This window comes from Carica papaya, chromosome 3, assembly GCF_054855325.1.
Source record: "Carica papaya isolate Zhongbai chromosome 3, ASM5485532v1, whole genome shotgun sequence".
In the NCBI taxonomy this organism is placed as follows: Eukaryota; Viridiplantae; Streptophyta; class Magnoliopsida; order Brassicales; family Caricaceae; genus Carica; species Carica papaya.
This window is the reverse complement of record NC_142311.1, coordinates 16569614-16586843: the sequence shown is the minus strand read 5'-3', so window position 1 is coordinate 16586843 and position 17230 is coordinate 16569614. Positions and strand designations below refer to the sequence as shown.

Genomic DNA, 17230 nt, shown 5'->3' with positions numbered 1-17230 from the left:
ATCAAACTCTATCAAATTATTCACTCAAAACAAAATTCTATCAGAATAAGACAATAGAAATTCAATGAAACATTAAAAAATCAAATGCAGGAGATAATCCTGAGTTTTCCGAAGAGTAATAAAAAGGTTTTGCATAGTTGCAATAAGAGGCAGAGCCACAGCTAGAGAGTCATTCCACTCAAATGAATAAGAAAAGAAATAACATTTTAGAACCATGCTTCCAATCTGCTCCTGGAGTGTTTGATTATTGTATTGACAACATATCTTACAAAAACGACATAAACAAGATTCCTTCAAGGAGACAAAACATGACCTACTTATACACTGGTCATATACACTTTAGTAAGCGAGTTATGCAGACACATTACAAATTCTGAAGCACCACAAAAACTAAAAAGCCAAATAAATTGACTCCTAATGGATTTGGAGTTCTATCTATTTGTTGAAAGAAAATTCTGCACAAACCCATGGAAAATGACAACAGAGAAACAGGAGAATGCAACCAAAATCCACTTTCGATACTGAATCATTTTTTTCTGATGCAGGTCCAATTGACACTATTGGCACATCTTTTAATTCTTTGTAAAATCCCAGAAAGAATTAATGAATGAAATTAAGAACTGAAATCTTTGCAGATTCTGAGTCGCCCTAAAACAGTTTGACTTGTGCTTCACCAGTTTCTGAGGACCTGCAACAACATAGACGCTAACTCGAATATGTCTTCACTGTCAAACTTCATACAAAGGTCAATCAGAGTTTGAATCATAGAAGTCACTCGGGCAAGGGGTCATGACCTCAGATTCAAGTAATTGAACTACCCTGTGCATGGTGGGTCGATCTTCTGGACTGGAAGAGACACACTGGATGGCAACCGAGAGCAGCCCATCAAGACTTTCTGCTTGCACCCCTTCACAGTTTGGATCAACAATATCTCGTTGCCTATTCTCATTAATTAAGAAATTTAACTGCAAATGGAAACCAGGTCATTTAAACAAAATACATTGATCAATAAGGCAAACTATGTGCAAATAAACGTTTGGACATTTTGTCCATTGCTGCCTGACTGTTTCAGTGCTGCAGTACAATCAGTACGATATACCACTTCACTGGGTTTCCAGCACTAAACCCAATTTCAATAGTTAGAAGGAAACTTCACTTTGCAAAGCATTGCAATGTGAGGTTCAAAATCAAATATCACCCTATCAATCCCTTTGTTTTCCTAAGAGAGGGATTGATCCATGATCTGCCCGGGTTTTGGCTTGTCCCCCTTCCTTTTCCCTCCCCCACCACCCAAAAAAAAATAAAAAATCATAATGTTGCAACACAAGCTCTCCTGACATCAAGATAAAAAATATTACTGGCATTTTTATGAACTCTGCAGGTAACTTTCAGGCCGAGTTTGGTTCAAATTTCAAATCTAAATACTATATCTGGAAGTACAATATAAATGAGTAAAAATTTGAATGAAAATAAAATTTTACTTCTAATCTATTCCTAGCAATTCAATTTAGGAATTTTAGAAATTCTTCCTTGTGCAAGTGAAAATATAAATTTCTCATTGTGAAATAATGAATATGAATGGAGTGAAATTAATTATGAACTAAATATGTAAATTATAGCTAAATTATACATATCAAATTATTAAATATTTATAAATAGGATGAGAGTGGGACAGATTTAAACCAAATCCAAAGTTGACGGCATTGTTCAAAATGAATTGAAGAGTGGAGCAAGAACAAAGCACGAAATATAGAGCAGAAGAAGAAACTACACAATAGTATATCCCCGGAGGGACAAGAAACCATGACAAGAATGAACTGGGTAAAATTTGAGTTCCCTGCAATTCTAGACTTGTAAAAAATTAAATGCAGCAGTGTGCTCTTAACTTAATTAAACAATGCTTCATTCTAACTATATCTTTTAAATAAATTAATTCTTATATTTTGTACAATGCCTGGAAGAAAAAAATAAAGATGCAACAATAAACATGAGGATGTACATACCCAGCCAACAATGTTAAGACCCTTCTCAATGAAAGATGCATCAGTTGGGCGTTTTCCGCTTAACACTTCAAGCATCAGGACCCCAAAGCTATAAACATCAGTCTTTTCAGTTGCTCTACCACTTTGCATATACTCTGCCAAGTAAATCAAAACCAGGTTCAGTCCAGATTATTTCAAAAAGTTTATAACAGGAGATTAGAAATAACTCTGTAGTTTTAGATACGAATGTTGGGAGCACAAGAGTAGACAACCTCCAGTTTAGATATGAATGTTAGAAGGCACAAACAATAGATTGGGCATTCGATGCATGTTAGCAGCACCTAGGTAGCATGCTGCTGACAGGGTGGAATAGGAAATGTGCAAGCTCAATACATGTTGCTTTTATAGTGTTGCCTGAGTGTTGAAGGGCATGGATGCAACACATTTATTATATATATAAATTATATAACAATACTATATAATTACTTAATATGTAATACATTTTTTTTTTCAAATAAAAAGAATAATCAATATATAATATCTACAGCAACAAGGGGGTACAACACATTTATAAAATATTTACAATTTTGTTAGATTATCAATAACAAGTCCAAAATCTTCCACCCTATAAATGTCAAGACCCAGAAACAAAGAACCAAAAAACAATAGAAATATTTATCCTTAGTTTTCAACATACACTCAACCCTCTCAAAAGCTCTCTTATTTCTCTATTTCCACACCATCCAAAAAATCGTTAAAGGAATAAGATTTACATATTTTATCTTTTTATAAACTTCCCCCAAGCCTAAATCTTCTCCTTCACCAAACCTACAATAACCCAATTAATTCCTAACAAACCATACACCATTGACCAAAGATTATACACCACAGGGCATCATAAAATTACAGGATTCAACCGTTTTCCTTACAAAGGTAACACATATTCACCATAATTCTACCCCTTCCCGTCACATTGTCAATCATCAAAATGCACTTTCTACCCGCCTCCCAAGCAAACAACACCATTCTTGGCAGAGCCTGCACCTTCCAGACATCTTTAGCAAAGAAGCAATCCACCCTAGTTTCACCCACTCCAATCAGATAGGGATAAAAAGATTTAACATTAAACTCACTATTTTCTTTCGATTTCCACATTAGCTAGTTCATATTAGCATTCACATGAACATCAAACAGTAATTTTAGTAATACTTCATACTCTTCTACCTTCTAATCTTAAGTTCTGAGAATGGAGAAATTCTCTTCTACTTGTCTTATTTCCTTCACCATGAGGTGCTTATTTATAGGAAAGGAATACAACCAATTTCTAACAACTTTATGGGGGAAAGGAATAACAATATATGTTTACCGAACACACCTTAACCACTTGATGATTCCTCCCACTAGGCAAACAGAAATTAAACCAAATTACCTTCTATGATTTTCTACACTCCCCCTCAATCTAGTTTACATATATGTTAAGTAAACCTAAATTAGATACAATGTCATCAAAGGTCCCTTTTGGTAAAGCTTTTGTTAGGATGTCTGCAATTTGTTGACTAGTTGGAATATGCATAAGATTTATAGTTTCATCTTCCATTTTTTTCTTGATGAAGTGTCGATCAATTTTTACATGCTTAATTTAGTCATGATGTACTGAATTCTTGGCCATGCTAATAGTTGATTGGTTGTCACACCATACTTTCATAAGAGTGTTAACAGAAGTTTTCAAATCTAATAGTATCCTCCTCAACAACACTCCCTCACATATTCCATGAGCGAGTGCCCGAAATTCAGATTCTGCACTGCTATAAGATACCACTGACTGTTTCTTGCTACACCAAGTCACCAAGTTTCCCCAAACATAGGTATAGTATCCTGATGTAGACTTTCTGTCTGTTATTGATCCTGCCCAATCAGCATCAGTGCAGATTTTAACATCCCTATTCATTGCCTTTTTGAAAAACAATCCTTGACCCGAAATCATCTTTAGGTATCTCAGAATCCGATATACAGCCTTCGTATGTTTCTCAGTTGGTTGATTCATGAATTGACTTACTGTACTAACTGCAAAGCTGATGTCAGGTCTTGTATATGCCAAATAGATGAGTTTGTCTATAAATCTTTGATACCTCTCTTTATCAACTGTTTTATCACTAATCTTGGACCCTAGTGTCACAGTTGGATCCATAGGTGTGTCTGCAAATTTATTTCCGAGCATTCCTGTCTCCTTCAGAAGATTTAGAACATATTTCTGTTGTGATACTAAAATTCTCTTTTTGGACCGAGCTACCTCCATGCCAAGGAAGTACTTGAGCATTTCAACATCTTTAATTTCAAATTCTCTAGCCAAAAACTCTTTAAGCTTCTGAATTTCCTCAATATGGTCTCCTGTCAGTATGATGTCATCCACATAGACAATCAAAACAATTTTTTTACCTGAGATACAGTGCTTGACAAACAATGTGTGATCTGACTAACATTACTCATACCCTACTCGTTTCACTGTCTTTGTGAATCTATCAAACCATGCCCTTGGAAATTGTTTAAAACTATAAAGTGACTTTTTAAATTTATACACTTTATGAGGATTGTTTGTTAGTTAGTTCAAATCCTGATGGGACGTCTATGTATACTTTTTCTTCTAAATCACCGTTAAGAAAAGCATTCTTCATATCTACCTGACAAAGTGGCCAATCAAGATTTGAGACAAGTAAAAGTAGTACTCGGATTATATTGTGTTTGGCTACTGGAGCAAAAATTTCTTGATAATCTATCCCATATGACTAAATAAAGCATTTGGCTACCAAACGAGCTTTATACCGATTCACACTTCCATCCGAATTGTATTTAGTTGTAAAAACCCATTTGCATCCCACCTGATGCTTCCCTGGAGGCAGATCTGTTAACTCTCATGTTTCATTCTTCTCACGTGCTCTAATTTCCTTATGGATGGCTGTTCTCCATTCTGGTACTTGGAGGGTTTCATGAATCATTTTTGGCTCTAGGGAACTACTATCTAACTTGCTCACAAATGCATGATGTGTCGAAGACAGCTTGCCAAATGAGATATACTCCTGTATAGAATGTTTGGTGCATGTCCGAATCCCTTTTCTTAAAGCAATAGGCAGTTCAGTGTCAGTATTAGTAGCAAGAACAGAAATCTCATTGCCTGTTAATTTCTCGGCATCTGGAGCAGGAATTGATTCGTGGCAAGGCTTGGTCGATTCAGGCACTTTCCCTTCTTGAACCTTGTTCTTTCTAATGTAAACACGTAACTCATTAATTGCAGGCAATGTGTTTTCAGTTACTGCCACTGGCTCAGACTCTTTGTATGTGGTTTCAGGTAAAGTATTAAGTTCAGACTCTAGAGAATGTGCATTTGGTGAAATTTATTGATAAAGAGAGTGTATACTCTCACATCCCAAAATTGATATTCTTGAATGAAGTTCTCCCCTTGAATATCAGTTGTTGGGTAAAAAGGTTGATTTTCAAAAAATTTGACATCAATTGTGTTATAGAATCAACGAGTATTCAAAAAAAATGTATTTGTATCCTTTTTTATTAGAAGAGTACCCAACAAACATGCATTTGAGAGCTTTTGGGTCAAGTTTCCCCCTGAGGTGTGCATGAATATGAACATATGCTGAGCAACCAAAAACTTTAAGTGGAAGAGTGTTTAAAATATGAGATTCAGGAAAAATTTGCAGGAGGAGGTTATAGGGTGACTGAAAATGAAGGATACGGGAGGACATTCGATTTATTAAGTATGTAGCAGTAAGTATTGTCTCTTCCAAAGGTATATTCGGACGTGAGTAGTAAACATGATTGATCGAGCAACCTCAAGAATATGTCTGTTTTTTCTTTCAGGTATGCCATTTTATTGTAGGGTATGTACACAAGAGCTTTGATGGATAATGTCATATTCAGTAAAGTATAGTATTTTCCGATGGTGGTTTCGAAGTACTCACATGCGTTATCAGACTTCAACACTTGTATAGTGGTACGAAATTGACTTTGAATCATAATATTGAATTTCTGAAATATAGGTCCAACTTTATATTTTTCTCTCATGAAGAATACCCAGGTAATTCTCGTATAATCATCAATAAAGGATACAAACCACCTAGTTCCGATGATGTTAGTGACCCTGAAAGATCCCATACATCGCTATAAATTAATGCAAATGATTTTGAGGGTTTGTATGATAGAATAGGAAAAGAGTTTCAAATATGTTTAGAGAATTAAAATATTTCACACTGAAATGAAAAATGATTCTTATTCTTGAACAACAAAGGGAATAATTTTTTCAGGTACAAGAAATTTGGGTGTCCTAATCGATAATGCCACAACATGATACCATGGTCATTATTTGAATGACTTACAGAAACAAAGTTGCACATACTGCATTATGAATTTGTCTCCTAAAGGTGTCGGCTTGAAAAAGGTACAGCCCTGAATTCATCCTATCATTGTCAATCGTCTTCTTCGAGTCCAAGTCCTGAAATTCACATACATTAGAGACAAATTTAGCAGCACAATTTAGATCTCCAGAAAGTTTGCTCACAGATAACAAATTACAGTCCAAATTTGGGACATATAGAACGGAATAAAGAGTCAAATATGGTGAAAAAACAACAGAACCCATTCCTGCCAATTTAGAGATGGACCCGTCAACAATTATAATTGTAAACCCTTTCTTACATGAGCTGTATTGCTGGAGCAGTGAAGCATCACCCGTCATGTGATCGGATGCCCCGGAGTCCACAATCCAAACTTGTTTTTTTGTAGAGCAAGCTGATAAACCAAGGAGAATTTTACCTTTATGTGCTACCGAAGCACTGATGAGATGATTCTTCTGAGAAAGCATTCTCTAGAGAGTGTCCACCTGTTCTGGACTAAATGGACAACTTTTTGCAGCAATCAGTAGAGTATCTTCAAAGGTTGCATAATTCCCTTGGTGGTTGTTGGGGTTTTCAGACTTCGAGGGCTTTCTGTAACCAGGTCTTCTATGAAGTTTCCAGCATTTTTCGCGTATGTGACCGGGTTTCCTGCAATGGTCACACCACGGTCGTCCCCTCTTCCCACGAGAATCCAGTGTTCTGGTTGTAAGCGCAGAAGCGTTTTCAATTAGGTGAGTGGATTGTGTGTCTCCCATCATCACTTTCTTTCAGGTTTCTTCCTACCGAATCTCGAAGAACACTTCGTAGATGCTTGGCAGCAGTTTGATTCCGAATACCCGTCATTGCACTTCATTCAGGTTTTTGTTTAATCCCATTAGGAACTTGAAAATTCGTTTATGCTCAATAATCGATTTGAAGAGTTTGGCATCTTCAGGATAGCTCCAACGATGTTCTTCAAACGCGTCAAGTTGCTACCAACTGCGATTTAGAGTATTGTAATATTGGGTTACATTTAACTCACCTTATCGCAGGTCACGGAGGCTGGACTCAATTTCGAAGATGACAGAAGTATTCTCCTTACTGGAGTAGAATTCCCGAGACACTTCTCAGATTTTATGCGCAATCTCGTCGGGTAGAAAATTCTCTCCAATTTCGGGCGTCATCAAGTTTACTAACCATGACATAACCATGTTATTTTGGATTTTTCATGTTTGGGCATTTGGATCGTTGGCAGGTGGAGGTACGATTTCTTCGATGAGGTATTCATCTCGGCCTTTGCCCCCGATGAACAGCAGCACCATTGATGACCACTGGAGATAGTTGTTGCCATTTACTTTGTGCCCAGTAATGAATGACGAAAACTGTTCAACCAAACCATGGTTGATGGGTGCGGGAAGATAGGAACCCGAGAAAACTTCGGGTGGAGAAGACGGTAGCTCACCCGTGACCATCTGTGACTTCAGCTCAGTCGGGATGAAGCTCCTAGATCAGAATTGCTCTGATACCATGAAGTTTTGAGAATAGAAAAATTCTCTTCTACTTGTCTTAGTTCCTTCACCATGAGGTGCTTATTTATAGGAAAGGAATACAACCAATTCCTAACAGCTTTATGGGGGAAAGGAATAACAATATATAACACCTTAACCATTTGATGATTCCTCCCACTTGGCAAACATAAATTAAATCACATTCCCTTCTATGATTTTCTACACAATCATAAAGATTCCTGATCACATTAACAGTCCACTTCCCTCCGTCCTTCCTTCCTCCATAAGTTGCCTCTACAGGGCTATAAATTTTTAACAAATCTCATAAAGGAGCTAAGTCGCATAATTAGAATATGGTCCTAATTAATGGCCTTATATTCCAAACAAATTTTTTCCTTTTCGTTTTTCTAGTAATTGTCCTTTCATTTGTTCTTCATATGACTCATCCGTAACACCATCTACAATCTCAAGTCCAAGATCGTTAAAGGAACAAGCAAAGGAGCAATCCTAAATCATGGACACTCAATGCTTGAAGCTTTTCCTGCCTTCATGATCTACTTTGACTCCTAAGGACTCAATATTGATCTCTTAGAGCTAGGTACTCTAGAACCATAAGAGAATTGCTCAAATGCTTTATCAAATTCCAAGGCGTGCATATATTTTGGCAAGGTCACAACGACTAGCCTTCCTAAAAACTAGGATCTGATAACTTTCCTGATCTAATAATTTTAGCAAGGATAGACATGCCTAAACTGATAATCCTGAGTTAAAGATAATCTTAAATGCACGCATGTGAAGCATGCTAAGCAAGATTTCTTATAAAGCTGAACTTATCCCCTCTGAGTGCCACTTTTATACACTTGTGATGCAAACAAATCACTTTCATTCTTATCAGCATGTGTAACACATCTCATAAAGGAGTTAGTCACATTATCGAATTTTGAATTTTGAATTCCAATTCCTTTCCATTTTTCAAATAATTGTCCCCTTAACTTGTTCTTCATATTAATCACTTGTAGAACCATACATTAGAACTCATTGATAAGACCACTAAAAGCTTCAAAAAAATTCAGCTGCTTCCTATACTGTCCTAAACATATTAAACCTGTAACCATCTGCTCCAAAACTTGTTTGAGCATCACATAAACTTAAAATACTCTCTTAAACTTCAAAGCAAGCTGAAATGTTTTACATAGCATACCTGGAGCCAGATATCCAAATGTTCCAGCAACAATGGTTGTAATGTGAGATTCTTCATCCTCTAACAGTTTGGCAAGTCCAAAGTCTGATACCCGAGCCTCCAAATTGCCATCAAGCAAAATATTACTTGACTTGATGTCACGATGTATAATCCTAGGAGAACAATCGTGATGCAAGTAGGCCAGTCCTTTTGCTGCTCCAAGAATGATATTCAAGCGTGACTCCCAGTCTAGTTGCTCAGCTCTCTCTGCAAAAGAAATTGTTAAACCACTTTCTGGAAACAAAGAAAACAACATATTTATAGCATACTCCTTCAAACGTTCCCGAACCTTGAGGGTCATTAAATAGCATACATTGACGCACAAATAATAAATACCAAATATATTAAAACTGAAGAACATCTTTAATTGCTTGCCTAAGTAGAAAATAGGAGCGTTTTATATTTTCTCAGGTGCTGTCCCTGACCTACCAATTACCTATAGAGATGAGAGAGGACATCCATGCACATTAAACACATAAGATAAAGGTAAACTACACGAGGAGAATTTCTTCTTAATTCTGCGTTTGTATTTTAACGATGTACTGAGCAGTAAAATATTTTATGGGAGTAAACTCCTCATCAGTTTTTAGCAAATTCTTTTTCCTATAAGATTCAAAAGTGGCAAAACTTGAGAATTTCTTAAAATAAAAAGAAAACCCTCCTCCATTTAGTTGCAAGCCCTTCTCATATGGAAAAACCTAATGGAACTTAAAGGAAATTGAAAAAAGAAGAAGGGCTCACCATGAAGAGCTTCATCCAGGCTACCACCAGGTAGATAATCATAAATTAATAATTTTGATGTTGGTGAATTGCAATATCCTCGCAGATTTACTAGGTATCTATGTTTTATGCTTCCAAGAATTTCAAGCTCCCTCTCAAAAAACCGATCAAAACCTTCATTAAGCTTTACAATTCTTTTCAATGCAAAAACATTTCCATCATCCATTGCAAGCCTGTACACAGTTCCAAAACCCCCGCAACCTATGATGTGCTCCTCATTCAGATTCTCCAACTTCTTAATAATATCCTTTGAAGAGTAAGGTAAATCTCCATGAAACATGACAATGGATGCACCTGAAGCAGCACAACCATATAAATTATATATGCTGAAAAACTTGGAATTAAGAACAAAGTAAAACCAAAGTGCAACAGCCAGATTTTTCCAAATGGTAGCCCAAAGAATGGTACAGAAATGCACCTCCACTGACATCCATTGCTAGGCTTCTGCTCTCAATTTTACCAAACTTCTTATAAAGAAAGCAACCCCAGAAACACATAAGAGCCACCAGAAGCAGAGCGCCGACAGTTGCTGATGCGCTAGTTAGTAGCCTAGCAGAATATTTCTTCCTTCCATTTTGATCTTCAGCTACAATATTTACAACACGAAATTATGTAAGTCGTTATAATGAAGCAAGGGCAAGAGATTTGAAAGTAATAATGTTGTCATGAAGTGAATTTGTTGAGGAAGATAAAATAGGGATCAGTCAGCCTGCTAGAGATAATAGACCCAGAGGCACACAGTTTTACCCGTGTCAGGAGATTGTGAATCTGTTGCGGGACCTCCACTGCCATCTTTACATTTCTTGTTGATTTGGCTCCCACATAGATCACGATTTCCAGCAAACCTGCTTACTTAATGAAGTTAATAACAGAAGATGTAGTCGGACAAGCTGCAGCTCCCAATCAAAGTTTATCATAGAATTGGCATTATGTAAAGCATTCTTTTGAATATTCAGTCCATATATAGGGTTTAAATTATCTGAACTCTATGAAACAGCAGAGTACGGAGTTCCTTGTACTTACGAATTTTCTGGAAACTTGCTAAACACAGTATCAGATGGTATTGGCCCAACCAGAAAGTTGTTCGATATATTGCTTCAAAAAGTTCCATAAGAATGAGATTAAATTCAAGGTAACAATTTAGGGTGCCAGCATGCTAAGACAAATAAGACCCAAAAGAAAAAGAAAACCCAGTGTAACACAAGGAAAGAAAGCTACTTCCTTTCCCCTTTGGATAGATCGAAATAAAGTTACTTACAATGTAACAAGTTTATTCAGCTTTCCAAGGGACAAGGGAATATTTCCACTGAGAGAGTTGCTTGAGATGTCCCTGCAAAATGAAGAACAACATTTAACTAAACCTGCACAATGCCAAACAAAATTCTTGTATTGAAAAAAAGTTAGTGTGTTTTCAGATTAATCTGCAATATGGGTGACCAAGTCACACTTTTCCATGATATGGGACATTCCATCCATCTCCCCTTCCCTCCCTCACTCATGATGAGCCATTTTGAGTGACTAGGCATTTCTTGCAATTGGCAGTTACATTTTGTCAAACCCCACATTACCGTCGCACCATTCTTGAAAACTCTAGGCAAAACCTAATCCAAGTATAGTAAGTTTTTCTGCACGAGGATCACTCTCGTCTTTCTATTTCCGTTATCTTAAAGAGGTATGGCAGTGATAATAACAAATATTTAACAAGATTGTTTTGTGGCAGGTGCAGGATCACTTCAAATCTCATTTGCACAGGATGAGGCAAGGAAACTAGGGTCTCGTCCCTTGCTGTTTTATCCTTCAATTTTTATGAAAACTATATACTACCATAACACAAAACATTAACTAGCACAATTCAGTAAAAGCACCAAAGAGCAAAAAGAACAGAACCACAGCAAACAGGAAGAAATAAACAGAAAACATACAGCATTTCTTATGTTTTTTTTAGTAGACAAGACAAAGTCCTGAACCCCAACCCTTCTACACTTGATATAAAAAGACACCGTATCTAGTAATAGGTGAAGCTTTTTCATCTTCACAAAATACATTCCTTTTTAAAAATAATTTTCTCTCTCTAACATATATTACTTCTGATGTATGATTTGGATCATGTGATATACTCAAGAAGATGTCAAAATAGGTCCTAGCAATTAGTAAAGCTGGATAAAAATCAATGCTAAAGAAAAGCCCTACATAAATGCTTCATGACTCAAACATTTAATATTGTTAAAACGCATCTCCAAAGCACTCCTGAATGGACTTGTTTAAGAATGAGAATAAAATCCCATAGGGCAATGACAGGATATTATGCACAATTTTCCTATATAGTCGACTTTCCTTTATAGTTGAGTTCTCGTTCTTAGTTTTTAATGTTCATATCATAGGATACTGCATACTCTCTTCAGCTTATAACAAGAAAGAATACCATAGTCCTAAAATGTCCATGTGTTTCTAGTGCTTAGCATTTCTCGCCTTTTATGGTTCAACACCTTTCTAGCCGTCTAAAATGAAGAAGGAAAAGAAAACTACTAAACACGTTTTTTCAGATTATTCAGTCCTGTAAAACTAGTGATACCAAATGCAACCACCAAGTTGCATCCATAATCTCTACCATGAGTTGCAAAACTGCCTCTTCAGCATCCCAGACATTGATCTACAACCAGCACCATCAGACAAGTCCAAAGGCAGACATAGAGTCCAATCTAATAACTAGAAGATTGCATGTACAAAATACCAAGACCTGTGCATAGACAATTTTCTGTTGACACAGTCGACCAATTCACCCTGTTTGACTAATCCAGAGCGGTTAGACAAGCTTGGCCCCTTCTAGATTGCTTTCAAGCAGTTTAGATTGATTCACAATGTTTTTGAACTCAATCTTTTTGTTTTTGGAGTTCCTTTGTGAATTCCTTCCTCTAACTCTTATTAGGAGTTAGTATCACATATTATGGCTAGTCGCTTTTGCAAAAAAAATCCTATGTTGCTCAAGCTTGGTGCCTGGTATTAGCTACAAGTATGGATCTAAGGGTCTAACTTGGCAATCTATATATGTTATCAGAACAACAAGAGAGACATGATAGTTAACAATGTATAATTAATAAATATTTTTGAAATACAATATATAAGAAAACAAATACAAAATTTTTCAAATGAAATACAAAAGTTGCTATGCTTAAGAGAGTTTCACCATTTTACCAAAAAAAAAAAAAACCATTGAGAACGAAGGAAAAGAAAATTTAATGGTAAATTAGTTTGTCTGACCATATCAAAAAATTGAGTGGTGAATTAACTCTATATTAAGTAATAGTAAGTCAAATATTTTTACAATATAATTTTTGGTAAAAGACGTTGAGAAGGAAAAAAAAGGAAATCAATTGATGAAGTAATTTATCTGACCACAATATATTTTAGAAAACAAGATAGAATATTTTCACTATATATTTTTGCTAAAAGAGTTCAGAAAAGAAAGGGAAAGTATTATTTAATAAATCCTGCATATATCATTAAGGGTACAAAGTTAAATTACCAAAGTAGCTAGCCTCCTAATCTTATATAAGAAAACTGCCTCTGTCTGACAAAACTGGACACTAACTAAACTTTATGTTTATCTATTTTCAATGTTAATCCTTTCCTTCTCATGACAATTTCTCATTGTGATGCCATTTTTGTCAGCCATGGGAATCAAAGAAGGATAGGTGGAGTTCAAAATAGGATTTGACATGCGTGAGAGAACACAGAAGGGTGTCAAGGTCAAGGTGAAAGAAAACACACTAGTTGTCAAGGCAGAGAAGCTGCTAAGAAGAAGGGCTTTGTATATAATCATTCACGAAAATAATTGTTCTTGTAAAATTTGGACATAAATACTTAAATGATGCTTTGATGTATAACTATCTATGTTCTAGAAAGAGTTTTTTTTTTATACTTTTTCACGTTGATCCTTTGATGTTAAACAGTTTGTCAGCAAAGTTTTATAGTTGAATAGATTATGGAAATGTCTTTTATCCTTCTTTTTAAGAAAAAATTTTCATTACGTAAGGCACCAAGTCTACCCTCTGATGTAGGACAAATAAAATTGATTTGTCCACAGATAAATACCTAAATAAGATAGTAGTGCTCCCTAAGCAACTTTCACTAAATATGATTAACCTAAAAAATAGCAAAACTAAAAAGATTTGGAATACTACTCCTAAATTATTTCAAAAAAAAAAGGAATATTATTCCTAATAAGATAGGAAACTAATACTAATAATATTAGAAATGTTAATCATAATTCAACTAAGAATTGCTAAGAAATGATCCAATGCCGTTTTCTTTGAGGTGATGAGGATATAAATGGAAGATTCTATTTAATGAAGTGGGAGGATGTGAAGATACCATTCTTGGAAGGGGGCCTCGGTTTGAGACCAATTGTTGAAATGAACATTGCATTCAAGGTAAATGGTTGTGGAGATACACTTGAGAGGATGGGAGGCTGTGGAAGAGGGTGGTGGAGGCTCAGTGGGGTATGGGGAATGCAGGGGGGTTTGGGTAGAGAGGTTAATAGACCACATGACATAAGCTTACAGAAGAAAATTAGTTCGGGTAATCACAAATTTCTTGAATGTACTAGGTGGAAGGTTGGTAAAGGTGACAGGATCTGGTTTTGGGGTAACGAATGGATTGGTGACTTTAAACTGGAAGATCACTTCTCGAGGATATTTGCCATTGCACAAGCGAGAGACATCATAGTGGAGGAGGCTTATTCAGTCATGCGAGGGAGTAGGGATTGGACTGTGCAGGTTAATAGAAATCTCAATGACTGGGAAGTTGATGAACGCTAAGAATTGTTACTCCTTTTGTCTCAGATACAATGAGGTAACCACAGCGACCAACGAATGTGGTTTGGAAAACAAGGAGTTTTTTTGTTAAATTTTACTACAAACAGCTGACTAATGGGAAAGTGAGGAACTTTTTCTTCCAGCCAACCAGAATTGGAAGACAAAGGCATCTCCAAGAATTGTTTTCTTTGCTTGGGAAGCATGTAAAGAATGTATCCTGACTATTGACATGCTGACGAGGAGTGCTAAAATCATGGTTAACAGATGCTTTCTATGAAAGCTAGATGCAGAATATTGTAATCATATCATGTTGTGGTGCCCGATGGTTCATAGCATATGATCTATGGTGTATGGTCTGTTGGGGATCAATTGTGTTATTGCAGATTCTGTGAGGGATGAATTGTGGGCATGGGCGGGTTTATGTAAAGAAAACTTACTCTTAATTCTTTCATTTATCTTTTGGATCATATGGAAAAAGAAATTCTAGAGCTTTTGATGGTACTGAGAGGGAGATTGTTAACATTAGAGATAGATGAATTCATGTTTGGGTTTGATGATTTTGGGTCATGACATTAATAGGTTAGATGATTTTCGAAATGTCACTGACCATTTAATTAACATGTAAATATTTTGTATACGAGTGGTACTCCGTTGATACATTTGTTAATATATATACAATACTACAATTTTATTTTTTAAAAAAATCAACTAGGAAATGTTAAAACAAATAGGAAAATTAAATACTAATAGCAAAAAAAAATCCTAAAATTAATAAAGATATAATAAATAACTCTTAAATAGTATTTACATTTAAAAATTATAATTTCTAATCTATTTAGCTAACAACTTATAACTATTCCATTTTGCATCATTCTCCCCAGTAGAAGAAAACTCATCCACGAGTTTTGAAGTTGCAAATGATATTCTAGGTTACTTCATGTAGGAAAAAAAATTACTAGAGACGAAAACTGATCGAAAAAGAGATAATGCAGCTTTACGCTACCTAAATGGAGTTGGATCAGGGGCTGTGTGGAAAAGGACAGCAGGAGTCGAGACAGAGACTGCCCCGAAGAGGGGATATGCAGAAACAGAGTTGCTGCAGAGCAAGTCGCTGGAGAACAGAGCAGAACTGTGCAAAAACAGAGCAGAACTGCGCAAAAACAGAGTAGATCTGTGCAAAAACAGAGCAGAACTGTGCAAGTTATTTGCCGCCCAAACAGAGCAACTACAGCCAACAACAGAGGCTGTTTGCAGCCAGAAACAGAGGCTGTTTAGGAGGAGTTCCAGCCATAGGGCTGGTTGTAGGGTTAGGGTTTTGTTCCAGCAATAAAAGCCGGTTTTAGGTTCGAAAATGAAACAGGAATATTTTTCTCCTATTGCTATAATACCATGTCAAGAAAACTATATTTTTTATTTAATATTACAAGTGATTACACGTCTAGTTATAGTGTTGCTATAGCAGCTACAAAAGAAGAAAAACTTAATTAGTTTGAAATCCCATGATTTATAAGATTTTTCACCCTAAAAGGATCCTACATAGATAGCTCTGATTCTATATATTACAAAAAGGAAAATATACATATACTATTAAGCATTTGGGCCGAATTATAGATTTATCCAATCCTTGCATAGTTGGTTTCCTATATAGTGAAGATCCTCTTCTTATTTCCTATTTTTTTCATAAGTATCCTAATAACAGCATGGACTATTTCATTAGCATATAACAAAGTGGCATCATATAATATATACATTTTCCTGTTCCAACAATACTATTAATCATTTGGACCGGATCATAGATTTACTCAATTCTCATAAAGTTAGTCTCCTATATGGTGAAGGTCCTCTTGTTATTTCCTATCCTTGTCATCGGTATCCCTATTAGCACCATGGACTATTTGATTAACATATAACAAGAGCAGCACCATATAATATTTCAATTTGTTCTTCTCCAGGATTATCCAACTTTTTACTTCCCCTTGAACAGTAAACAGACTCAAGAAATTTAAAGGGGAGAGTGGGAAGTGGAACACCCACAAAGTGCTTATGTATTAAATGATTCAAGTTCTTCGTTCTTTTAGTTTCAAGACTCCCCTCATATTGAGAGATGATTAAAAACTGCCGTTATTGAAAATTCTTAATTTCACATCAATTTACCCTGAAGTCAACTGCAGTGCCTTCTTCCTCATCTTTCTACTTGTCAAACCTAGCAACTGCAACTAGCATGGAGTTCCTCCTCCTAATGAATGTTGAGGTTGGGATAATAAATACTAACCAAGCCCTGACTAAAGAAATCACAGTGATTTTTACATGAAGGAAAAAGATTTATAGAAACAAAGAAAACATCCAAGAGACAATCAAAGTATACACATAATGGTAATAAGCATATCTAAGTGGTCCTCAATAATACTAGCAAGAATCAGCATAGTAGAATTAGCCAAACTGGCTTTTATGTATGCCATAAATCATAATTTATGTCACCCATGGAACTGATTTAAAAGTCCCGCCATGATGCCACAAGCCTAAATTT

At 35.8% G+C, this 17230-nt stretch overlaps 1 protein-coding gene across 3 annotated transcripts in view; it reads right to left on the bottom strand.

The window, feature by feature from the left end:
* Nucleotides 1-215: 215 nt before the first annotated feature.
* The window catches only part of FEI1 (Leucine-rich repeat protein kinase family protein), a 30233-nt gene continuing 13218 nt past the window's right edge, over nt 216-17230 (bottom strand). For all 3 annotated transcript variants that reach the window (XM_088216144.1, XM_088216143.1, XM_088216145.1), the window contains 8 exons: nt 11148-11219; nt 10913-10984; nt 10637-10734; nt 10308-10475; nt 9851-10183; nt 9071-9316; nt 2004-2137; nt 216-965 (listed from right to left, as the gene is read on the bottom strand). In XM_088216144.1, the coding sequence (XP_088072270.1) occupies nt 747-965; nt 2004-2137; nt 9071-9316; nt 9851-10183; nt 10308-10475; nt 10637-10734; nt 10913-10984; nt 11148-11219 (1342 nt within the window). In that variant the 3' untranslated portion in view covers nt 216-746. The remainder of the gene's footprint in view (nt 966-2003; nt 2138-9070; nt 9317-9850; nt 10184-10307; nt 10476-10636; nt 10735-10912; nt 10985-11147; nt 11220-17230) is intronic.